The sequence below is a fragment of the Vanellus vanellus genome, assembly GCF_965231255.1.
Source record: "Vanellus vanellus genome assembly, chromosome: 1".
NCBI lineage: Eukaryota > Metazoa > Chordata > Aves > Charadriiformes > Charadriidae > Vanellus > Vanellus vanellus.
Genome location: NC_138905.1, coordinates 87,605,051 through 87,630,232, shown reverse-complemented (window position 1 = coordinate 87,630,232; position 25,182 = coordinate 87,605,051). Strand labels below are relative to the sequence as shown.

Here is a 25,182-nt window from a genome sequence, read left to right as displayed (position 1 = left end):
ACTTTTTTTACAGTATTTAGAGCTGTTTGGTAAATGTAGAAATATATAGCTACCAGTGACCCGAGAGGTAGAAAAAACTGGGAGGGAGTAACTGGTTTCAGCCATAGAAGTCTGTTGTCACAGTATAATCAAAGATGTTAAGAAATTGCACAAGCACTACAGGAATAGGGAAAAAATCATAACGATGAAGGTAGAAAGAATATTTGGACATTAGGAGAGAGACCAAAGGTTTGGGAAGCTCCGAACAACTGAACAGATATCTAATTATCTTCAGACTAGTGAACCAAGACATCATATTCCCCTGAGAGACTAGCAAGGTGGGGAGGTAAACAGTTCTTTCCTGGTATTCTGTTTGTTTCAGTCATTTTGGAAGCTGACACCAAACTGGTCCCCACCATCTCTCCCAGCTTGCAGCTGCCACTTGAGAAGGTCTCAACTCTCAACATCCACTGCTCAGTTTTTAATGTCTCAGGGAAGTCAGGGAAGTGATCCTGGTTCCCAGTGCTCAAAGCAGAGAAACTTCCCTCCTAGATCTTTCCAATATGCATCCTTAAGGAAGCAAAGACACACAGGCTGGCCACCAGCTGAGAAGCAACGAACAACTGTAAATAGGATCAGTAATGAATGGTTTATTTTATGCCTCATTGCCAAAGAAAAAGAATCAGAAGTGGATTTGTGTTCACCTCTTGAATAGACTTTTGGATGCAGATCACAGAATCACAGAATCTCCTAGATTGGAAAAGACCTGTAAGATCATCTAGTCCAATCATTAACCTAACACTGACAAACCCACCACTAAACCATGCCCCTAAGCACTATATCTACATGACCCTTAAATACCTCCAGGGATGGGGACTCCACCACTGCCCTGGGTAACGCGTTCCAATGCCTGATGACCCTTTCAGTAAAGAAATTCTTCCTAATATCCAATCTAAAGAAAGCGAGCACACTGGCCTTTCTTTTGCGGGAGGAGGGCTAGGATCCATAACCCATGCTGTCTTGCAATAGGCAGAGGCCTCTAGGCCCCAGAGCAGCAGGTTGAAACAGGCTAGTAGCAGTGAGAATATCAGACTGAAACAGGCTTGTTGGGTGGGCAGGATAGTAAGGCTGTTGGAGAGAAAAGAAGCAGCAAACAGTTGAGAAGAGGCTGGAGGGGGGGGGGATGGGAGGGGGATGGGACAGAGAATCACATACTTCTGTTCAAGAAGTTTTCGGTGCAGCTCCACAAGACAGAAAGACGCATGGGTCACAAGGAGAGGCAGAAGGAAACAAAAAATATAGTTTTATGAGAAGTGGAGGTGTTAGGAAGAGGAGGTGGGTGGAGAGTTACAGAAATGTATTCATTTCCCTCCCTCTCATTTTCTTTAAGGGTGTTTTTCTCAGAGTTTTTCCTCTCTTTTCTCCTCCCCACAGCAATCAGCCAAGCTGGGAAGAAGAGATTGTCTCTGAACTTAGTAGTGTGTCTTGACACAGAAGAGTGATAGTAAACAAGTAAACAGAATTGACAACTGTGGTAACCACAGGAGCAAAGCCTGCTCAGTGACAAGGATGAGCACTCTTCCAGAGGTAAGAAAATGTGTCTGTCTTGCAGTCTGCTGAGGTATCTTCATTGCACCCCTCTCTTTTTCTTCCCCTGTCACAACTATCCTGCTTATTGCCCTAGGGAACTGCAGCGGCTGAGTTTTTGACAGTTTGCATCCAGAAAGGGCTTGTCCAGGTCTCAGAATTAATGATGGGGGATGTGGTGTGAGGATTTAGGGGTTCTTGCCCTTCCCGTTAGTCATCATAATGGCCATTCTGAGGCTGTATTCAGATTTGTTTGAAGCACTGACCAATAAGTAGTAGTAGTAGTAGTAGTAGCAGTAGTAGTAGTAGTAATAAAATCTGATTATTTGCATCATTTATTGTATCCCCGTTTTTTCAACAAATTATTTTAAGAAACTATTTATGCAGGAACATGCAATTTTTTTTCCCCACAAATAATTGTGGGTAAACATGGGATAATTTTCTGAATGTGAGAATGACATGGTAAGCCTAATTGCTCCCCATGTAGTGTAGTGTCCTTTTCCTGATTTGATGTCTTATACAAATAACTAGTAAAGTGTTAATTGCATATTTACAGACAAATCACACTGAACTGAACTGTTAGCTCAGGGTTGCTGAGACAATAGAGGACAACAGAGATAAGTAAAGCTTTCTATGTAACTAAATAATATAGAAAAATATGTATTCTTATGTTGACAGCTGTTCATTGTTGCAAGAGCTGTGGCTGTAATGCAAACGGTTGCTTTATATTTATCTTGTCTGCATTTTTCTGGCTGGAGAATTTGCAAAAATGTTTGGTTTCTATATACATTCTCATATTTCTGTGTGATACAGATCGGACAACAATCAATTTTAAATAGTTATTCACCATGGTTATGCTTCAAATATTTAGTAGTCCAGAAAATTAATAATTCAGCAAACTTTCTGTTTAGTTTCTCATGCTAGCACATACTATATATTGAACACAGGCTAAAATATTATTTCTCAAATGGTATTTGATATGCTCAGTTTATGTCCTTAAGTGATTTCCTGACAAAAGACAAATTTAAGAAAATGTTGATGTTTTTGTGATTATTGGGGCATTAGTCTGAAAACATGTCATCCACGTGACTAATGTGATAAACACAATTTGGGAAACAGCCAAAGTCAGTAATTCATGAATAATCTACAGACTGAAAAATAATACCCCTAAATTGTCTGGTAAAGAGTTATGAAAAATAACTCCAATTCTCCCTGCCTTTGATCTCTTTATTTTAATTTACTTTATTTTCATAAAGGTTAGATGCTTCTTTTTCTGCAACAGCACTTAACACTGAGAAAATTCAAGGTAAGGAAGAATTAGGCAGAGGAACTTCAACCTCCCTGCAGAATTCAGGAATGGCACACAAACACCTTAGTCCCCCCTTAGTCCATTTGTGGCGTAAAAGTGAAGTTCATACTAGATAAAGAATCTGACAGGGATATTGCCCAGGTCAGTATCTTTATCAGAGTGCTGAAAGAACAGGTATTTTTCTGTCTAGATTTCTTCACGGTGTCGTCATGAAAAAGATAAAAGGGACAACTAAGAATGACTGCCCTCCTCTTTTTTCTGTTCATGTAGGTCCACAAGTTCTCTCAAATCCAGCCCCAGTAAGAGTCAAGATTAGAAAGACATTCTTTATGGAAGGTGAAGTGTTTGCAGAACACTTTTTAACCTTATGACTCACATAACACAGACCTTAATCCACTTTCTAAGCAGAGGTACACAACCAATTTCCACTCCCCTGTCTCTTGTTTTGGGGTATGCTATTCTTTTGTGGTATGCTGTTCTCAGCCAGGTACTTCTCCAGTTGTTTCACATTGGAGTCTTGAAGGGGACAGTCTAAAATCCACAGATTTTTAAAAATATATTATTTGATCCATTTTCCATTTCAAAAGGAACATAACGTATAGGCCTGATACAGATGTACTATTAACCAGAAGTTCAGCAGAAATAGCAGTGACAGTCTTGAAATAACAATTTCTTGTTAGTATCTCCACAGCCATGCCAGTTAGTACTTGAAAGAGAGAAACAGGCGTCCTCTGATAACATGAGACCAAAGAACTGCAAAATTTGAAGTATTTCATATTAGGAATAGGCTAGATTTTCAATGTGAAAAACAAGTAGTGTATTGCAACAGAGAAATCAGGAGCATTGTGAATAATTTTTCTTCTTCCTTTTCAGCCAAGCAAATATTCTTTTCCTCGCTTCCCTGCCGTATGTTAGGTTGTGACATTTACTCTCTACTTGAAGAGTAAAAGCTAGTGTTTTACTACAGGGGCATATGAAAGGAATTTGGATTTCCTCCTTTATATTTGCTACACCTAATGTTGCCAGTAGGATCATGTTCTGTACCTAGCACCTTTTAACGCCAGGATTCACTTGTATGTACTTGCTCCCCATTTAGTTATTCTGTATCCTGCCTAAAGAAGTCAGGAGAATGGGATTTTAAAGGGAGAAAAGCAGGTAGGTATTTAACCCTTGTTAGCAGTTTTCATGAGTCAAGTAAGCTGACATACGCTTTTGGGAGGCTTCTGTTAATGATTGAATAAAACTAATATTTGAAAGGTATAAAATGATGAGATCTGATTTTCTATTTCTTTTTGTGTTTTCTGTTTTGTTAATGTTTTTGTACAGGAATTGTACATAGTATATTAGACAAGATGATTAACAGCAGACTCATTCGTTTCCTTAGCCTTTCCTCAGGTGAAGGGGTATATGCTGTCAGGTACTTTATTCTTGTATGATTTTGCTTCATTTCTTCTTGTCATTTTTGTAAAGATCTATGTTTTCTGTTTTTGTGACAAGGAAGATAGATACTGAGCACAGTGACAAACGCAGTTTAGCTGCTGCATGTAAGGGAGCAGCAAGGGCACGCAGGGGAAGACAATCTGGAACCTGAGAATGATGACAAGGCCGGCAAAAAGTAGTGACTTTATCAGCAAGGGATGCACCCCCCCAGTACGGGAATGAGGGGGGTATGGCAGGTCCGGTGACAGTAGCCAGGGTCAATCAAGAGTGTAGATTGCCAGGCAAATGCGTTGTGGAGAGGCAGGTCCAAGTTCCAACCTGCAGAATCAAGGTTAAAGTTAGGATCCAGATCAGAGGGGTACATGGCCAGTCGTAGGCATGGCAGCTGCTGCAGCATAGCTCAGATGGAGGTCACGCATGAGAGCTGCAAATAGCAGCTCCCAAACGAAGAAGTGGGCACCTCTGCCCAGGCTGCTTCTAGCTTTTTCTCAAAGAGCTCCAAGGCCTCTCAAGGTTTCTCAAACAGCTTTCAGAGAACCAGGCTTCAGCACAGGAAGCTAAACTTGAGGCTGTGGGGACAGTATAGGCCAGGCCCTGACACTGGCATGTATGACTCTCAAAGTAGCACTTCCATAAACTTTCATACCTACAAGTTCTACTCTTTGCTTGCTATATACTATGTTTTCTTTATCCCTCTTCCTCCCAGGTTTCCATTATCTTGGGTTTTTTTTTTTTTTTTTTCCCCTTCTGCCTCCTTTTTCTCACTGTATATTCTAATTCAGTTATTCTACTTCATTTTTTTTTTCAGTTCTTTCCCTTTCCTCATATCACCAGCATCTATTCCCATGTCTGTTCTCTTGTAATTGCTGTTCTCCAGTCTTATGTACATCAAAGTAGGCAGAAACTGTGGACACATATAGTAAATGTCATTTTATCTAACTTTATCCAGGTAGATGTTAGAGGTGTATTCTAACATAGCCATCTATCTTCCTTTGTAGTCAATGGAGAAAAAGACAGGTAACTCTGGAGGATGCTTCAGCTCATCCTGAGACAGATGTCTAAAACAGAAACTGTGCTCATCAGGTGCCTAGCCTTTCTCCACTGACTGAAAAGACACACCTAATTTATGAACACAGCTAAATTCAAGTGAGATAAAATCTGTCTGTATATAAGGTCTTCTCCATGACTTACAGCTTACTGCAGTTTTTAGAACAGGGCAAGCCTTTTCCCCCACTTCAATTGGAGCAGAGGGCTTAGGATGCAGGAATTGTTTACCGAGGAGAGATCTGAAATTAGTGCTTGGGTTGCCAGACTGTAACAGCATAAAGAACCACCAGTTCTAGCCATCCTGTTATTAGCTTTATGGGTTCAAAAAGACTGATATCTTCAGGAGGTAAATGCAAAGTGATTCCATAAACCAGAAGGAACGATGGAGGGACAGGCCCCATCATGGCAAGCTGGCCTTTTGACGCATAATTCACAACACTGTGCAACAGCTGTAGCTGCAAAAGACAAGGAAACAAAGGAGGTGAGAAAGCCCTCAGGAGTACAGTCACCTAGATGACTTGGATGACCGTTGGTATTCTGGCACTAGTTCTGTGAGTGATTTTCTTGTAGATTAGGTGGGAGATGGAGTATATGACCAGTGCTAACTTTAATATGAATTTTTCTTTCTTCATTTTTTCTTTTTGTCTCATTTTTCTCTCTTCAGACCTGTGACCAGGAGCTGAGAATAGGTGCAAAGAAAGAACGATGCCTTCAGGGGAAAAGCCTACTTCTGTGTACACTTCTTCTCAGTACTCTCCTTGGCTTTACACTGCTTATCACCTACATCATGATGACTTGTGCTCTAGGTATAATATGGGATAACCTTTTCCTGCTTCCTCATCTACCTCATTTGTAAGACCCTTTTCTCTCCTATCTGCCTCCATGCTGTGTTAGACTTAGCATCTGTGTTAAGAATCAGACTTTTAGAATCTCAAAGAATCATAATACCAGTTGTAAAAAAGGTACCCTCTTCTTTGGGTCATAGTGGGAAGAGATTCCCACACCTGTCCTCCTCCTGTGCCTGCTTTTTAATATGCCTGAGCCCACTTTTGAGGGAGAGCATTGTTATATTGTCTTGCATCTCATCGTTGTGCCATGCTCTGTCTGTACTCACCTCCAGGAAACTGGACTGAATGTGAGATTTCGAGCTCCTCCTCCCCCTTTCCATCTCTCACTTAATAAGTCTAGTCTAGCACATACCAGTGCAGTCATAGCGTAGAAAGAAAAGTCATAGTCTCTTGCTAATGGGGGAGCTGTGAGCATAGACTGATACATTAATTTGCCTTTCAAATTTGCTAAACAACTATCTGCAGAATGGTCCATGTAAATGTTTATGCATATAGAATGCTCAGTACTGAAGGTGCATTTATATTGGTGGATACAGATATTCCCCGCTCCAAAATAAACGCTATTGACTCTTCACCTAGCGTTTTTTCTTTAGCCCTTGTTATGTGTTGGAGACTGTTCACTATAGAGACAAAGGAAAAACTGTAGTTTAGATTTCCATTCTGCCTGCATCCTCCCATGTCAACTGTTTAAACCTTAGTATGGAAAATCTTACTTTGATTTACAAGTGACTTATTTCAGTAAATAATTAGTATGATCTGATGTTGATACAAGACACTGAACCAAAATGAGAACACATACCCAGCGATTCGCAGCAGTTTAGATAAAGGGAGTTTTAGGTCAAAGCAAGATGTACGAGAAAGTCTTGGTCCTGTTTTAATAAATGTCATTGCTGAGAAATGTTTCCCATGCTTGAACGTCTCCCTCCATGTTTTAAACTTATCTCCTTACTTTCTCTGTGCTATGTCCTTCTTCTGCTTCATATGTTGACACCATCAGTTGCTTCTCGTTTATCATTTCGCCAAATTTTGTTGACTCAGAGAAAATAGACTGAGAAGGCAGAATAATCCAACCTGTGACTGCCTAGATAGTATGAACAGAGGACATCACCTCTGGACTGATAACCTATCCTTTATTTAAAGAACCTCCCTTATAAAGTGCAAAGGCAATCTTCCTGTGAAGTGAAAGACAGAACACCCTTTGTTTCATATTCAGCAAAAAATAACAAGGAATTCAACACTCTGCATGCAAAGGAGTTTGTACCAAAAATAAATGTTTTGGGGGAAATGTCCCACAGATAACTCCTAATTTTTTTTTTGTTGTTTTGAATTGTTCTCATTCTCCACTGTCATTGCTCAGTTCTCTCCTATTTTCTTCCTGCCCAGGATCCTGTGATGCTGAGCTGGGTTTAACACTGTTGGCCAGACTCCTGAATTCTAGGAATGACACTGTAGACCCCTGTGAGGATTTCTACAAGTATGCCTGTGGCAGCTGGGAAGGCAAACACTCAAGCAGAACCACAGAAGAATCGCTAAATGTATTTGATGTATTGTTGGAAGAAAACCAGTTGATCCTGAAAAGGCTTTTAGGTAGGGACAGATGATTGGTGTGTTATCTTTAGCATCTTCCTCAATCAGAGCTGAGAATACTAATAACTGAGAGCACAATCATTCCAAACAGAGACTGAATTCAGTCTGTTTGTTCTTCTATCATTACAGGTACAGATTTATTCTTGAGCATGTCATATTACAATAGCTGCATTTTAAACATTTTAGTTTCCCTTGCCAACAGGTAAAAGACACACTTTAAAATTATGATGGCAATCCAAACCATTTTCCTGTTGCCTTGTAAAAGTAGACCCTTTTTGCTGTGCTTGTCTGAATGTTCACTTTGGTCATGCGTCCTGACGCCATGTGGGACTGAAGCCCAGATACGCACCACCTTCCTGTTATGCTCCTGTTTCCATGCAAAGAAGCTCAGATATTTGACCTCAGGAAGAGTCATGGCGCTATAATGTCTCTTGCGAGAAGTGACTGTGGGAAGTGTGGATGTATTTACTAGATTGTTCTGAATCAAAGTGCAGTGTAATATTTTCTCACAACCTTTCTCTGCTCTAATACTGCCCCAATTTTCTTTTTTTTTTACCATTTTTTCCTCTATCTTTTTTTTCCCCTCAGAGAGCCCACAGTTTGGAGTAAGAGGCTCAGCTATGGAAAAAGCAATCCAGTTCTATCGCTCCTGCATGGATACCCAACGGATAGAATCCCAAGGAACTCAACCATTGAAGGACCTCCTAAATCAGGTGAATGTTTGTGCTATTTCCTCTCCCTCCAGAAGATAATTCCTGCAGGGAAAAGGAAAGTGTGAAGTTAGGGTCATATGGTTCTACATGATGGAATTTTGTTAGCATCTGGCCCTGAAATAAGCTCATGGTTCACAGCACAACTTCTAAGTGATAAATCTTCTAGCTTGAAATGCTGGTTCAAGATCTGATTTTCTGGCATAAGGTACCACACTCTTTCCTCATGACCTTACATATTACATTAGGACTGTACAGCAACCAAGACTACGAGGAGGGATCACCTTTAATTTCAGAAGCTCAGTTCAATAGGTTCCAACAGATCAGGGAACATCTTGCACAACGCGTGAAATTCTTGTGTCTACGATCGGATGGCCATCCACTACTTGAGGCTTCAGGAGAGCTTGTTTAAAGAGGAAAATGCTTCTCTTTCTATTCTGGAAGACTCTTCTCAGTGCCGGGGAGGGTTGTACATCTTCCTGCTGGTGAAAGGCATTTATGCCCTGTCTCCAAGGAGGATACAGCACCTTCCAGCAGAAGGAATAGTGACTACAGGCCCACCTGTGAATCTGCTTGTTAGGGAGGTGGGACCTGTAATCCCTGATTCCTGGTTGTCCTTCCAGAAGGCTCTAGAAAAATGAGACCTCTTTCCTCTCTCCTCTTCGTGTGCCTTTTTCCTGTACACCTTGTTCTGTTGGTAATTATTATTCCTTGTCCCTGTGTCATTTTTCAGTTCATTGCTTTCCTTAAGTGAAAGTGACAGGTCATTTTAAAGCCAACAGGATATGTAGAAATCTTCATGAGTTTCCCCTGTTGCTATTTGCTTTGTTGCTTCTCAGTTGTCATAATGACTGAGCTCATAGAAGTAAAAAAAAGATTCTGTAAATATAGACCAAACAAGTGTTTTTCTCAGCTGCTGTCATGCTGTCTCTCTCCTTCTCTAGGTTGGTGGATGGAATATCACAGGTGTGGGGAAAGCAAAAGATTTTAATGAAACTCTTCAGACTCTCATGGGCAGATACAGCACCTTTCCCTTTTTCAGAGTGCATGTGGGACCTAGTCCTTTTGACCTCAAGGCCAATATTATTCAGGTGAGTGGACTAAAGAAAGAAAATATCAGCAAGCACTGCGAATAAAGAGTCGGTTACACAGCCCACGAGACCCAGGCTTGCTTAAGTTAAGCCTATGTTCTTGTCTGAAGAAAGTTTTCCTAAATTTCAGTAAACTACTTGATTTTGCTACATAAAAAAGCACTTACTTCTGGAAAATGAGCAGATGAGGAAGAATAAATTGCTTGCTTTCTCTCATCTCTTCTGCCTGACAGTGTAGATTGTACTTTGTTGTGGAAGGGTCTGGTTGTTCTTAGGTTCATGGGTATGACTAGTACAATAATGGACTCTAAGTGCTACATGTCTAATACACATAGCGTACTATGAACTTCGCAGCCCACTGTTGTGGTTTAAACCTGCTAGGTAGCTAAGCAACACACAGCTGCTCATTCACTCCTCCACCCAATGGGATGGGAAAGAAAATCAGAAGGGTAAAAGTATAAAAACTCCTTAGTTAAGAAAAAGACAGTTTAATAATTAAAAAAAAAAAAAAAAGAAAGAAAAAAAAGAAGTGATGCAAATAGCCCCCAGTTGCTCACCACCAACCGACAGCTGCCCAGCCAGTTCCCAATCAATAGCAGCCCTGGCCAGCCTCCTTCACCCCCACTCTTATTGCTGAGTATGATGTCATATGGTATGGAATATCCCTCTGGTCAGTTGGGGTCAGCTGTTCCGTCTGTGTCCCTTCCAACTTCTTATGCACCCCCCAGCCTTGCAGCACGGTGTGAGGAGCAGAAAAGGCCTTGATGCTGTGTAAGCACTGCTCAGCAATAACTAAAACGTCCCTTTGTTATCAACACTTTTTTCATGACAAATGCAAAACGTAGCCCCATACGAGCTACTATGAAGAAATTTAACTCCAGCCCAGCCAAAACCAGTGCACGATGTAGAAATGCTTAACAATGTGGTTTACATTTGAATATCAGTCAGCATGGAGTGTTAATGAGCTTGTAAATGAGATGCAGAATATGATAGATCCACAAAAAAATACTTAGGAAACATTTTTGAAAAGTAAAGGCAATATATTAACATTTCAAATTCTGTGACAAAGAAATTAACAAAGCTGGTTGAGCATATCCTCACACTTTGAGTCTTTCTGGAAATAGCGACATGTTTTTTCTTTACTCCTTTTTGCAGATTGACCATCCTGAGTTTGAGATGCCACTTGAGAGTAAATTCAAAGAGAAAAATTATCTTGAGGTAACCTATCAAAGGCTGAAGAAAGGTAAAAATAGCTATTTGGTGTAGGGATCTCCTTGAATTGCCTCCTGGTTCAAAGTGGCCTGTTTCCGTGGGTGACGGTCAGTGATTTCTGAAAATGTCTACAGAAGGAACTCTTTACAAAAGTCTCTACTTTTCCAAAAAGATAGGTTGTAAAATGTAACCCATTTTTAGATTCCAGGTTTAAAACTTCCAGTGTTGAAACAGAATGTTATAGTTTTAATATGTATTTGCTAAGTAATATGAACCTGGGCTTCCCCCTAGGCTTCACCTTGAATAAATGTTTAAAAAAAATGTTCTTGTCCAAAGTAAGGCTTTATAACTTAAAATCTGTGTATTGGAGGAGGGGTAGCTAGCATTTTAAAAGTTATATTAAAATGTTTTAGCCTAAGCTGGGGAAACAAGCTCTTTGACCTTGAGAGTTATTGCAACAAAGTTAATTTCATCACAGCTCTGTAATTTTTCTGAACTGATAAAAATTGAGTTGATTTCAGTTTCTTAGTCTCTTTCAGAAGGGTCCTCAAAAAAATAAGCCTGTCTACCCATCACAAGCATTCTTTTGATACCTCATGAATATAGAAGCAAGAAGCTGGCTTTTTCTCTCCATCAAAAATACTGGCTCATTATATCACTACATGTCCCTCCTTTGACTCCAGAGGCAGGCCTACGTATTTAAAATAATTCCAGTACTTAATGTAATTCTAAGCTGGGACAAAAAAAAAAACCTTTTGGGAATTCAGTGTTCTTCATTGAGAGAGGAGCTGTTCTTGGCAACTGTATTCCACATGAAGAATTATGTAAGGATGTTGCAGTGAAGAAGACAGTTTTAGGGACAGGGCTGCAGTGGTTTTGAAAGACTGAAGCTTATATAGTCAAGATGGATGGATGGATAGATGGGGTGACTAATTTTCAGTCATGTTTCTCCGACTGGTCTTATGCTCTGTCTTGCAGGTTCTCCGTGTGTATCTCTCATATTTGAAGAAACTGGGGGACCTACTTGGAGGTCCACAAGATGGTTCCCCTGATTCCTTTTCCCTTACCTTGTCCTTCATCTCTAACCTCCAGCGAGTTGTCACCCCACTGCAGGAAAGACGGCAGAGGGGGATGCTGTTCTTTCGCACTACCATTCGGGAGCTACAGGTATCTATCTATGCCTTAGAACTTGGGCAACACAGTTACATGTGACATTCACATTGTGGACATCTGGATCAAAATAGATATGAGGCACTCTCTTTAGATGCCATTCGCTTGCAGCTTGCACTTGGAGTCTATTGAGCTTTAAATACTCTATTATCTTATGGTCTTTTATTGACAACAGTTGGATTTTTCAGGACCACAACTCTCCCCTCCCCAGTGCTAATTCAATAAAAAAACGTAAATTCTCCTTTTCTACTATAATCAATACCCACATCATAAAACCAGTTTAACTTGTTGAAAGTATGTCTTAACAGCATTAGCAAGACTATCCCAGTTTCCCTATTATTTCTTGTCAGTCAATTTAGATTCATAGTTCAGCATGTAATCTTTGTTTTACTTCTAGGAAAAGGCACCTGCTATTGACTGGCTGTCATGTCTCCAGGCTGTCTTCCATCCTATGCCAATGAACCTCTCTCAGCCGATTGCAGTGCATGACATGGATTATTTAAGAGGCATGTCACAGCTCATCAAACAATGGCACAAGGAAAGGTAGGAGTCATTGTGTATGGTTCTAGCTGTTCATACCTCAAGAAATATTAACTTGAGATACCATAAATTAAAGAGGTCTGTGTCAGAGGCTGCTGAATCCAGTAGCCTAACAATTGCCAGGCTGCTGCTGATCTATATCCTCATGTTTAGCCAGTACTAAGGTTTAGCATATATTCCCAAGAGGCTTGCACATGCATGCACCATATACGTACACACATATAAATATATATATATGTGTGTCACATGGATCAACAGAGATGGAACACAGTGCCTTTACTGGCACCCACCCACCCATAGAACCCATATAAACACGAATATCTCAGACAGTCTGATCCTATTCCTCCTCTCTAGCTGATTAGGTTTGGTCTATTCTAGTGAAATATATATATGTACACACACAATATGAATCACTCCAATAACTGGTCTTAGATATTCAGTCTGTTCAGAAGCTGGCCCCAGATCCCCTGGAGTCCACAGCTGCTGGCACCTGAGTATATGGGTTGCTGAGTCTTGCAGCCCTATTTTAGTTGCTGGTACTCCCATCTGTTCCTGTTACACACACACATAGACAAGCAGATCTCTCCAGTAGCTGGTCCAAACCACTGGTCTCTCCAATAGCCAACTCTCAGACCCCTGCTTACTCTCTCCAGCAGCTAGCCTGAACCGAAGTCTCTCCAGTAGTCAACTCTCAGACTCCTTATCTCTTCAGTATCCAATCCCATCCCCGTCCCCCACCTCCATCCCCCCGTCACCCCTGAGTAGAATGTTATTTAAGAGTAGCATTTAATAAGATAGGACAGATTCTGGTGACCATGTGCAGGGCTCAATCAGACAGACATCCTGGCAAGCCACAAGTTTATGCTGAACCATTCCCTCTTACCAACTTTCCTCTCCATTTCCCCACGCGTGTTCCTTCCAATCCACTATGATCCTTCCCTTTCTCTGCCTTTGGTCCTTCCCATAAACATCCCATAATAAGTCTCACAGAATCCCACAGACCCCTCAAAATATTCTATAGTAAATTTCACCCAGTCCTAAAAATGCTCTTTCTCCTGCTTCTCATAAAGAATCCTGTGTCCCAGCAGGCACCCCATGAGTCTTCACAGTGTTCTGGGGAGAGAGTTTCTTTGGTTCATTCATGTCAAATCATCCTCCTTTGATAGCCCCAGGTGTAGTCCATTCAGAGTACTTGGTCGTCTTTGTTCAGGTTGCAAATTATTCCTGTGACACTTGCCATGCCTCTATGTTTATAGTGACCTGCCTTCAATCTTCAGTCTGTTTAAACGTCATTTTCCTACAGGGTCCTTCATATTTATATGATTGTTTGTCTGGTTGGGAATCTCTCCCCAGCCCTTGACAGTCGATTCCAAGATGCACGCCTGGAGCTATCTAAGATTCTTTATGGAAAAAAAGGATCTAGAATGGTGAGTTAGCCTTTAACCATCTTCTTCAGCTTCCCCAGCAGCTGGATGCACCTTCTGGGTGTTGTCTTGATGCCTTGTCTGGATGGAGTGTCTTAGATTTGAGGAAGAAAACTATTCTCACCAGGCCACTAAATACTTCCTTTTTCTCAAAGAAATGTGGGAGTAGACATGACACGCAAAACTTTAGAGAGCTAAGTGCACTGCATCATGGGGTAGGGAACAATATATAGACGGTCACCTTTCTTCTACGTATTTGTCTCAGCTAGCATGTGAATCTTCATCTTGTGTGGAAGTGGAGTAAATTGTAAGGAAATCAATGTTTTACCTGAATAAACTTTTCTGATGTAGCTTAAATGGAACTACATTACTTATTCACTGCTGTCATTTTTAGATAGCATCTTATATGCTACTGACTGAACGTTTACATATCTTTTTACTGTCTTCCTATCTCTTTGTCGTCACTCTCCTATGTCTCTATTTCTTTCTCTGTTCTTACAGGTCCCAGCTGAGCGCTGGAGGAAGTGCTTGACTGATACCACCTCTTTCTTTGAACCAGTTCTAGGGCAGATGATTGTGCAAGAAATTTTCCCTCAGCAGACCAAGACACTTGTAGGTATTCATCCTCTTAACTCCCAAGTAAAGAAGTAAAGCTCAGCTTCATTTCTTTTTTTTTTTTTTTGACATGCCAATTTAAGACCACATCAAGGCAGCAAAATCATGTGTAGGTTTTATACCTTTATAGATATTCCTGTACTTACACACTTCCCCTCCTTCTTTGGGAATGAAAGATGTCAGAATAAGGCACTGCTGTAACTGCTAGAATAATCAGTGCTAAAATACCAGTTATTATCTTTATCATCTCAAGTGTTAGCAAAGTCATGTGTGCAGCACCAAGACCTGTGACAGCCCTACAAATGCATGCAATCACAGTGTGCTTCCTGGAATGACAGTCAGTCACCAGTCTGACATATTTAAATATGATTTTTGATTGCAAAGCCATTAAGCCATCATATGACCAGTTGTACAGAAACAAATCAATGCCAAAAATATTCTGAGTGGATCCATAGTAAAAGGAACACCTGCCTGCTGTGCGGAAAAGATTTCTTTTTTTTCCTTTGATGATCAGAGTTCCTTTCTCTTTTGAGGGAAGTTAGTGCAGGCACCAGGTTTTATAGAGTTTGCAGGGTATAAAGTGACAAGAGTAAATAACTCCAAGGAAAGTTAATAGGAAAACTAAGACTACATGTAGTGAAGCATAAAGCTGAATGAACAAAACATAATTTTGTGAAGGAGAGACTCAGTTTGCCATAACTTTGGAAAGGGAGACACCAGCACGACATACTTGTGGGTACTGTATTTTCATTTCACTCAAGAAGTGGTGCAATCATTTGGTCCATTCCTATCGCAAGAGGGATTGAATGAAAAAGAGTTATGTTTCCCTCTTAGTTACTGTGAGAGGCAAGATGAAAAGATGTGTGGGAGAGAACGGTGAGCACTGTGAAGAACCACTGGGTGCAAAATAACTTAAGCCTAAATCATTGTAGAAACTGAAATCTCCTTTTTCATCACAAGAGGAGGAATTTTCCCCCAGTTATTCTGCAGTTGAATTACTGGAATATGAGAAGATGGTAGCTGAGCCTGAACAATATTTTTCTGCAGTTCTGACCGTACTTTCTTTTCTCCATGGCAGGCTGAGCAGATGTTCTCTGAGATCCAAGATGCCCTCTATGGCCAACTGGATCAGTTGGAGTGGATGGATGAACAGACTCGTCAAGAGGCTAAAGTCTTGGTGCGTGCAGAAGGCAGAAGTTACTGAGGCCTTCCTTTCCCTGAAGCCTTTGGAGAAGGAATGGAAGGGGCCTGCACCTTCACATATTCCTACCTGCTTCTACAGGCACACAATCTTAACTAGATGTCTTATACACACGGAAAATTGTAGGTGGTTTTATAAGTGCCGTCACACATGTGTGATCATACACTGATGTGTAGGCATAAAGAGGTTCAGTGTTTATCCATGGATACTCTAAATTAATTGTATTGAGATACAGTTCCATTTTATACACACAGAGAGGTTAAAAACTATAAAGCTGAATGACAGGAAACAATTCTATAAAGAAAAAAGAACAGAACAACCTTAGGCCTCAGGTAGTTGAGTTAAGTAGTAAGTTGAGTAACAAAAGAAGATGTATTGTTGAAACAGAGTAGCTGTCATTTTGAAGGGCTGATTCACAGATTGTATTTCGGTTGTTTAGAAATAGAATTGAAAAAGGACTTCTAGAGTGTAAAGCCTCCTATTGGTCATGTTTCTTTTTGTTTGTCTGTTTATTTATTATGATTTTAGGTTTCCAAACTACACGTGGAGATTGGCTATCCAGCTCACATACTCCAGACTGCCAAAGTGAACCTGGAATACCAGAATGTGAGCTATATAATGTAAACATGCCTGCCTCGTTATTGGCAGTTTACCTGTACCAACTGTTGTCTTGTCTGCTGCTAAAAGAGGCAATGACCCCTGGAGCAATGCAGATTTCCTACTGTCCATTTTCTGAGAACATATGGGCCCAGAGAACCTTTATCTGTTGCTCCTATATTGCTGCCTATGCTGTCTCCTATTTAGAGTGGCTGGCCTGAGAGAGGTTTGTAGTGACCTGCTTGTATGTTCTGTTTGGCCTGCAGATAACATTCCTGTCATATCTTAAATTTAAGGTCTTTAGAACTGGGAGAGAAAAAAACACAAGTATTCCATTGGTTTGTCTTTTGATGAACCCTTTTTTGACCTGCGGGACTTTTCTCTTTCTCATACTGTCCAATTCATTCCTCGCTCATGCCCTATGACAGTCGCATTACCTGTCTCTTCCCTCAGTTGGAGATAAATGAAGACACTTTTTTCCTCAATGTGGTGGCTTGCTTGAAAGTACTGAGGGAAAATTCCTACTTGAAACTCCTTCAGCATCACTCACAGGATAAGTAAGTGTCAGATACTGATCTGAAAAATATAACAGAATCACACACTTGTGGACTAACTGAGGTTGAAAGGGACCTGTGGAGAACACCTAGTTCAGCCCTACTGCTCAAAGCAGGATCAGCTACAGCAGGTCACTCGGGACCTGTCCAATTGTATGTCTATATCTCTCTTTTATTGGGGAAGGAAGGGGAGGGCAGGTGGGGAGTGGGGGGGACAGAACTAGACACAGTACTTCCAGATGTGGTTTCACCAGTCCTGAATAGGGGGGCACAATCACCTCTCTTGACCCGCTGGCAACACTTATCCTAATGCAAGACAAGATGCTGTTGTCCTTTGCTGCAAGGCTGCATTGCTGCATCCTGCTTAAAAAAGCCTTGAATATGGCAGCCTGTATTGTATTCAGCCTGAGCTCATGCTACCAAAACCACCCCCCATTGTGAAGGGAGTCCCAGATCCCTGAAAAAAGAACCTTTTTTCCTCATGAACCTTTGAGTAATGGGTTTAGCAGGTTCTTCTGGACTTAGCAGCAAAAAGTCAGCAAAGCACTGTGATGACATGAATGCTGGCAGGGTCACCTCAAAGGCAGGACATAGGATGCTTCAGAAGGCAGGCATCATTGACAGGCATGCTTGGGACCTTACACTGCCTGGAGAGTATTCTGTGCAGGATTTCAGAGGAGGTTACTAATCCCGATTTACTTGACAGGGAAGTTGTGAGGGCAAATCCCTTAATGTCTATGAAAGCTAAGCTACTAGCTCTGATCATCTGTAAACAAATGAAGGTTTATTTCAAACACCTTTAACTCCACACAATGTGAATTTCATCATTTGCTGCTCCTCTATGAAGAGTTGTACTGAGCAGACCATTTTTGCAAGCCCGGTGGAGGAAAAGAACAAGGTATGAGATAAGGAGTTAACGCATTCTCTCATTTCTCTTTTTCTGCTTCTAGCTGGCATGTGTCCCCCTGGGCTGTGCATTCATACTACTCAATGAGGCACCACATGGTGGTCTTTCCTGCTGGAATGTTCCGCAGCCCTTTTTTCCACATGGAGTTTCCCAGGTATGGAGGGGCTGCAAAGGTGGAAACTCAATGTAGTCCCTTGGCTGCATCTTAATGGGTCTGTCTTTAACCTCTTTCTTACTGCATCCCAGAAAGACAGTAAAGAACGGGAAAACCAGCTTTTTCTAAAGCCAGATGGATACTGCATTATGAATTCTGAAAGAGTGTGGTCATTGACTCTGCTGGAGCAAAATCAGAACCTAGGTGAAACTAAACTAAGCCAAATATTTTAGAGGCAGAAGTCTTATGTAGGTTAACTGCAAAGTAGACATTTCACTTTTGTTTCTCATTTTCTAAATTCCAAGAATTCCTGAAATATAACCCCCAGAAATCTAACACAGAGAAAATAGGAGCTTCACAGAGCAACTTCTTGTCAGAAATCTTTTTCAAATGGATCAAACACAGTTCTTCTCTTCCTTTTTTTTACTGAAACTTTCTCTAACAAGCAAATATATTTTTAATTCCGAGTCTTCCCCTGCACCAATGACAATTCTGTAGACTATACTCTTATAGGTGGCTTCTTTCACATATGGAACAGAACTGTTAAGCAATATTTTTCTGATATTGAAAGCACTTAAAAATCGACAGTAAAAATATTATTTGATGTCCTTTTTTTCATGATAATGGATAGTTACTTCTCCTAATCCCATGGTAATGAAAAATAAACTCACACTGTGGCAAGAAGCTGGAGTTTGAAAGAAACATATTTCAGTTAAAAGTAATTATTTTCTCCATGGTAATCTTCTACCACTAGTTGCACAACATCTTCTAGTGCTTGCAGTATTTCATGAATTCATTGTAGTATGAAGAAGAGGACACCTCAAAAGAATAATAGAATTTTTTTTTTTCCCCCAGTGGTATGGGCTGTCACCATATACTTCCTCTCTGAAAAAGTGTCTAGAGCTTCATATTCCTTTTGCATTCAGTGTTAGTAAAATATAGTTTTCTCACTGTCATTCCAGTTGAGTAGACTGATAAATCAAGCTTGATCAGCTTTTGGTGAGTTGGCAAAATAACATTTTCTCAGATGATGTTCCAAAGTTTAAACTTTACTGACAAAAGCCAATTCAGATGACTGTGAGGATAATTTTTAAAATACGAAGTCACCAAAGCAGTACAATTGTTATAGAATTGTAGAATCATAAAATGGTTTGGGTTGGAAGACACTTTAAAGATACCTAGTTCAGCTGCCCTGCTATGGGCAGGGACATCTTTCACTAGATCAGGTTGCTTAAAACCCTGTCCAACCTGACCTTGAACACTTCCAATGATGAAGCACCCACATTTTTTCTGAGCAACAATTATGTTATCAGCTACAGAGCTTCTGAAAGAGCAGTTCTAAGAGAAGATGTGTTGTTCTGTTCTTGTCACTTCCTACTGAGTTCCCAGTGATGTAATAATGATCTACTACAATCATTTCATGCTTCAGCAGTGTTAATCAGTGCATGTAAAGAAAGAATGAGCCCATCATTTCATATTCTGGAAATGCCTTTTGAGTGCACTCTTACTCGTGTGACTATTTGTAAATTTATTGCATAGAATCATAGAAATTCTGATTGAAAAGAACTGCTGGAGGTCTCTAGTACAATCTCTTGCTTGTAGTGAGGTCATCAATGCTAGAGCAGAGTAATTGTAGTCAAACCTTCATGATTTTAATTTGCCTTGTCAGTTTTATGTATCATTTTTCACTGGACAACTGTTGCAAGATTGCTTCTCCCACCATCCTGCTTTTGTAGGATTACTGTTGAAGTAACTCTTTGTGTAGCTGTTCAGCCAGTAATGGGTAAATAAAGACATATCTCAACGACAATACACGTTAATAAAGGCAGAATCTCATTCACAGACTCTTCATTATTATGATGGCTTATTAGCTACAAATGCATTAATGAAGCCCATAGTACAATTTTAAGCACTGGTAGAGTAACTTGCACTCGTATTTGCATTTTTACAGAGTGTACCACATCTGAGAGGCAATAAATGGAACGTGCTTCTGTGTGCTTTCAGTACAATGCTCCTGTGCAGTCCACAGCTGTGCTCAGTGGCTATAAAGAATGCTCACCTGCCCTCTTTTTCTTTTCGAAAGGACTCTTTTCATGTTTTTTGTTTGTTTTTTGTTTGTTTTTTTTCAGTGCTGTGAACTTTGGAGCTATCGGCGTCTTCATGGCACATGAACTTCTTCACACGTTCTATGGTTACGGTGGGTACCGGCCGTGGTGTCTTTGTTTACTCTTCTAGGTGCTCACTGGCACTTTCCCTCAGTGGATCTTAACTCCTGCTCCCCATATAAATGTTATTATTAAGGTAGAAGAAGCTAAAGGAAACCCATTTCAGGCCGTGCTGACTACTAAGAAGACTCAGTGATTAATGTGAGAAATACAGGTGTATGCCAGAAATATCTTTACTTTCTAGGATATTTTTTTTTCCCACAGTGCTACCTGGGGGCTGTCCTTCATGCAACAGGAGTGCACTACAGAAATCTATAGACTGCTTGGTTGAACACTATGAAAGCTATGACTTTAAGGTCAATGGTACTTTTACACTGTTGGAGAATACAGCTGACACTGGAGGGCTTGCCATCGCTTACCAGGTACTGTAGTCTACTTACTTCTCTAATCTCACAGTCTCACCACACAACTCAGCTGCCATGTTACAAGATTGCGTTGCTGCGTTCCTCTCCTATGTGCTCCTCCAGTTCCAAATTTCTTGCATGCCTGTGCCAGTGCAGCATGTGCCCTGCGTGTCCTCTGCTATTCCAGGCATAGGTTCCTCACAAAACTTTGCTCATAACCTCACTACCTCTATGTAAAACTACTTCTCACCAATTCTGGGGCAGGTTATGCATGTTATTATTTATATACTTATGTTATACCTGAGGAACTAAGCTGAGACATGAACCAGAATTCTGTGTGGTGGTGAAATGACTTCATAATGGTGTTTTCAGCAATACCTTAGTCTAGAGAGAATTTTGTATTTCCTCATACAGTAGTTCAGCAGTTTAAGTAATTACTGAGTGCAGCGTGATCTGACATCTCTAGGTCTTAGATGGTACTTGTTACATTCTTGCACCAAGAATGGTGGGAGGTGGAAAGTATTTTAATTTTTTTCAAATATTTATGACTTTCTTTGAAAGTAATTTTCATTCTTTCATAGTTCAGTTACCACATCTTCTCTTAATGACGATGTGTTTGTGGTAGTGTCTACAATGAGAAGCAAAGGAGTTACGTTGTTATTCTCCCCTCTTAGAGTTATTAGGGGCATGGCCAGCATCAGGGAGCCTCAGAATGAGGACAGAAAGATACAAACTTGCTAATTTATTAAATATATATTAGATTGATATATTTCATTGAGAGAATACATGGTTTTGGGACACTGTCTGAAGGGGGATTTATTATTATTATTAATTTTTTCTCTCCACAGGCCTATAAGAATTGGCTGAAAAAGCACAAAGAGAAGGATTTACCTAGGACTGGACTTTCACACGACCAGCTTTTCTACCTCAGTTTTGCTCATGTAATTAATTCTGGGCTAGTCATGTGTCTCTCTCACTCTCCATTGTCTTCCACATTATTACAATTTTTCTTGGTCAATATTCAATCATTTTTCTCCCTCTTCACAGAACTAGGAATGACCAATGTTTCTGGGAGATCCAGAATCTTATTTAGGATGCTAAAATTCACATATAGGGCCCCTAACCTAACCCTAACCTAGCCCTCAAAGCTAACAAAAGGCCTGTCTACAAATAAATCTTCTACAAAGCTCTGAAATCTACCAGAGTTAAGTTGTAGCAGACAAGTTGTGTCAGGGAAAGCATGCTTCATTGATAGCTTCTGAGTACTTTTTTGCTGTTGTGAGCAATCTAACACATAAAAAGTGGAATTTTACTGGAAAAGGCGTATATCTCTGCACCCCTTCCTTCATCTTCCTCTCTGTCATGGTGAATAACTAGATGCCATGTGATTCTGAGTCACTTATAGTGAAAAAAAAGAGTTTAGAATGTTTAGAGGTAAAGAACTAGAAGCATATGCACACATATTTCAAGATTTCTGTGGGACCCTGGTTTAAGGATTTGTGCAAAGTCGTGCAGTTGTGCACAGTTCCTCACTCCTGTGCTCAGAAAAGTCGCACCCTTATAAGTCACTGTGATTGTGCAAAGGGAAAAGTTTTGCGCATGTATTGACATTAGGCCGGAACGCTGTGTAGAAAAGCAGTTCTAAAACCACAGATTATTGGGTCTTGGCAGCAAAGTTTGCATTTCAGAGACTATCTCAGAGCTACTGCATTGTTTGTCAATGAATAAAGACTGAAATCACAAGAGTGAAGACTTGGATGGCCAGTTTAACACCAGTAAAGTCACATAACCTTCCCCCCAGTCTCTTGAGTGGTAATGGGATGTTGTGCAAGTGCTCTCCTTTCTTGATGAGCACTTATTGCTTTTGCTTAAGAAGCTGAGTGTAGACACTAAGACTACATCTGTACCATTAATTTAGATGGAGTCCAAGGTTCCCTGAGCCTAGACTCCAAGGTGGTCTAAATTCCCTGTGTTCTGGACTACACAGTATTCAAAAAGAGCAAATGGCTTGTCAGAGAGGGAAACTGGGACAGAGAAGTGTAGAGAAATGGAAAACAGTCAGAAATTGTGGTGGTGAAGGGAAAGAACTGAACATTGTTGGCACTCATGTAAGTGTGTTTCCTTGTTTACTCAGCAGCCTCAGTCGTGTGTGCAGAGGCATGAGGATCATTAAATCTTGTTCACATGAGGACTTTCAGCCAAACCGACTTTTCTGTTTTGCTTCCTTTCAGGCAATGTGTGGACACGAAGATCCTGAGAAACTACAGTCTTCCCTGAACACAGATCCACACAGTCCCTTGCCACTTCGTGTCTCTGGGCCTGTCAGCAATAGTCAGGACTTTGCCAAACACTTCCACTGTTCCAGTGGATCCCCAATGAACCCAGACAACAAGTGCCACATCTGGTAATCTGCATGGAAAAGGAGGAAGAGAGATATGACACCGGGGAGAGGAAGGCCTGATCCATGAAAGTATGATCATCTTCTCAGGGCCCTCAGGGCGACATGGTGCTCTTATTCACTCCTCTTACCTTCCTTTTCTTGTTATCCTTTCCTTGTTATCCTTTCCTCAGCAGTTGATGGTAGAAAAATCCTGAAACATAAGGGAGGAGTGTCTCCTCCTACTGCTCTCAGCACTCTGTCCTAGATGTGATAACTCTGGACTTTGTCAAGTCCCAAGGTAGCAAGATGACTAGCCAGTCTCTAGTAGGCAACAACTTCTGAGGAGTTGTAAACATGACTGTTACATTATTAGTCCCTCTGTTCAGTGCATTCCCCTGTCTACTCCAGCAGACTCACAGTCACACTCAATGGGCAGGGCAATGAGCTGGAGCTCTAAGACCTGTTCATGTAAGATTGGCTGTTAAGGAAATCCTATGGGTTACTATGCAAACCACACATGTAAGTTACCAGAGAGGAAAGAATCCTCTTCTCTTCTGACAATAAATGGAGATAGGTAGTAGGAAAGACTCAGTGGCTCCAACTTCTAGGCTGAAAGATAAGTCAATAATGAAGGTTACCGAAGGCCTTCTCTATTTGTTTCACCAGCAAAACTCCTAACAGATGAAAGCGGAAAGAGGAAAGAGTAAAGCATCCCCACTGGTGGGAGAGGGATTGGGAGCTGAGAACAAATTATCTTTCATTTTTCTTTCTTTCTTTTCCAATAAGATTTTCATTTTTTAGTCTCTATTTAGGGTTAAGGATATGCTCAAGGGTGCAGTATAGGACAGTCAAAAGTGTTTCTAGAAGACTGAAGACTGAACTATTAGAATTCCAAGAATTTCTCTGGAATTTCTTCTCTCATCCCTTCAAGTTCTCTCATCCCCACATTTGTAAATATTTACCATCCACGCAGAGGAGTAGAGCTGCTGTAGGCTTTTTTTTTTCCTACTTGAAATTGAATTTTAGGTATTAATTTATTTTAGAGCAAAAAGAGAGTAAGAAGTAATATATTTTAGGGTAGCAGGAAAAGTGCTTAAAGCACATTCTCAAGAGCAACCTAATAATTACATCAATTTCAGGTTCTGATAATTAGAAAATTTATACCAATATTCTGAAATTTTCAAAAGTTCATAAGTATACCAAATACTCCTACCTTTTGCATACTCTTCAAACTGTTCTTGATTATGGGAGCATTTTTATTTTCCTTATTATATTGGCTGCCTGGGGATTGTTTGTGGATGGCAAGCGGAAACATCCCTTATCAATGTAAACATTGAAACAATTGTGAACGTCCTAATAACTGTGTTAATCCTTTCCAAGTACTGACCAATGCAGCAAAAATTTTTCCAAGAACAGACTGTTCAGATATTTTGTTTTCATTAATTAACTAAAATATTAATGGAGCGTTTGCTTCAGAGAAAAAAATTACTTTAATTGCAAACTCTTTATGACCAGGACTGTTTCTTTGTTCTGTATTTGTACTGTTCCCAGCATGACTAGAGTTCTTAGCTGAACTTCACAAGTAATAAATTATAATACCTTGAAATAATTTGATTTATTTACCCATCATAAAAAATAACAAAACTGGGCTTGTGCTTATCTTTACCATTTAAACAGTGTATACTCTTCCTCAATTTAACCAAATTTGTCCTAGCAGTATGTCCAGACTGTCTTTCTTTTAGATGCTAATAACAATTAACATTGTACCAGACCTTGTGTGTAATATAGAAATTATTTCAGTGTACTGAGACTACTTGTATCTGTCTTATTAAGTGTATGGGGGACACAGTTCCCTGGAATATGCAATTTTTTTCTTGTTCTTTCAATATATGATGAATGTATGAATATTCTGTTTAAAAGACAGGGTAACCCTTGAAGTTGGTGAGTTGAATCAATTCTTGTTTATTACTAACTATGATGATTTTACACAAAGAGCATATGGGAAGTGCAAGAAGGGAGGTCTGGCTTAGAAAAAAAATGCATGACTTTTGGACTGAGAATTTATTGTGTTTCTCACAGAGACAAGGAAACATTTTCAATATGTGCACAAGGTCTCTGCCCTTGTCCTCAGGGTTGCAAGTTCCCTGGGATGTGGTTGCTGAAGAGAAGCCATACTGCCTAGTAGGTGGTCATGAAACACACATAGATGTTCAAATTGTAATAATCTATGACCGTACAAATTATTTCATGCTTTATATCAC

At 40.3% G+C, this 25,182-nt stretch overlaps 1 protein-coding gene across 4 annotated transcripts; it reads left to right on the top strand.

Annotated features, from left to right (window-relative positions):
- Positions 1-1,204: 1,204 nt before the first annotated feature.
- Positions 1,205-24,852, top strand: KEL (Kell metallo-endopeptidase (Kell blood group)). Of its 4 annotated transcripts, none has more exons than XM_082499085.1 (19): positions 1,205-1,314; positions 1,384-1,566; positions 6,027-6,168; positions 7,594-7,797; positions 8,386-8,510; positions 9,452-9,598; positions 10,754-10,816; positions 11,789-11,977; positions 12,378-12,523; positions 13,824-13,947; positions 14,446-14,556; positions 15,638-15,736; positions 16,289-16,366; positions 16,811-16,914; positions 17,862-17,972; positions 20,102-20,169; positions 20,402-20,559; positions 21,390-21,482; positions 22,773-24,852. In XM_082499085.1, the coding sequence occupies exons 2-19, from the start codon at positions 1,549-1,551 to the stop codon at positions 22,947-22,949; spliced, it is 2,157 nt and encodes a 718-aa protein (XP_082355211.1). In that variant the 5' UTR covers positions 1,205-1,314; positions 1,384-1,548; the 3' UTR covers positions 22,950-24,852. The 4 variants fall into 4 exon arrangements, with proteins under 4 accessions (XP_082355211.1, XP_082355210.1, XP_082355213.1 ...); XM_082499084.1 differs by having other exon boundaries at positions 1,231-1,314; positions 1,414-1,566; XM_082499087.1 differs by lacking the exons at positions 1,205-1,314; positions 1,384-1,566 and adding an exon at positions 3,970-4,030.
- The last annotated feature ends 330 nt before the right edge of the window (positions 24,853-25,182 follow it).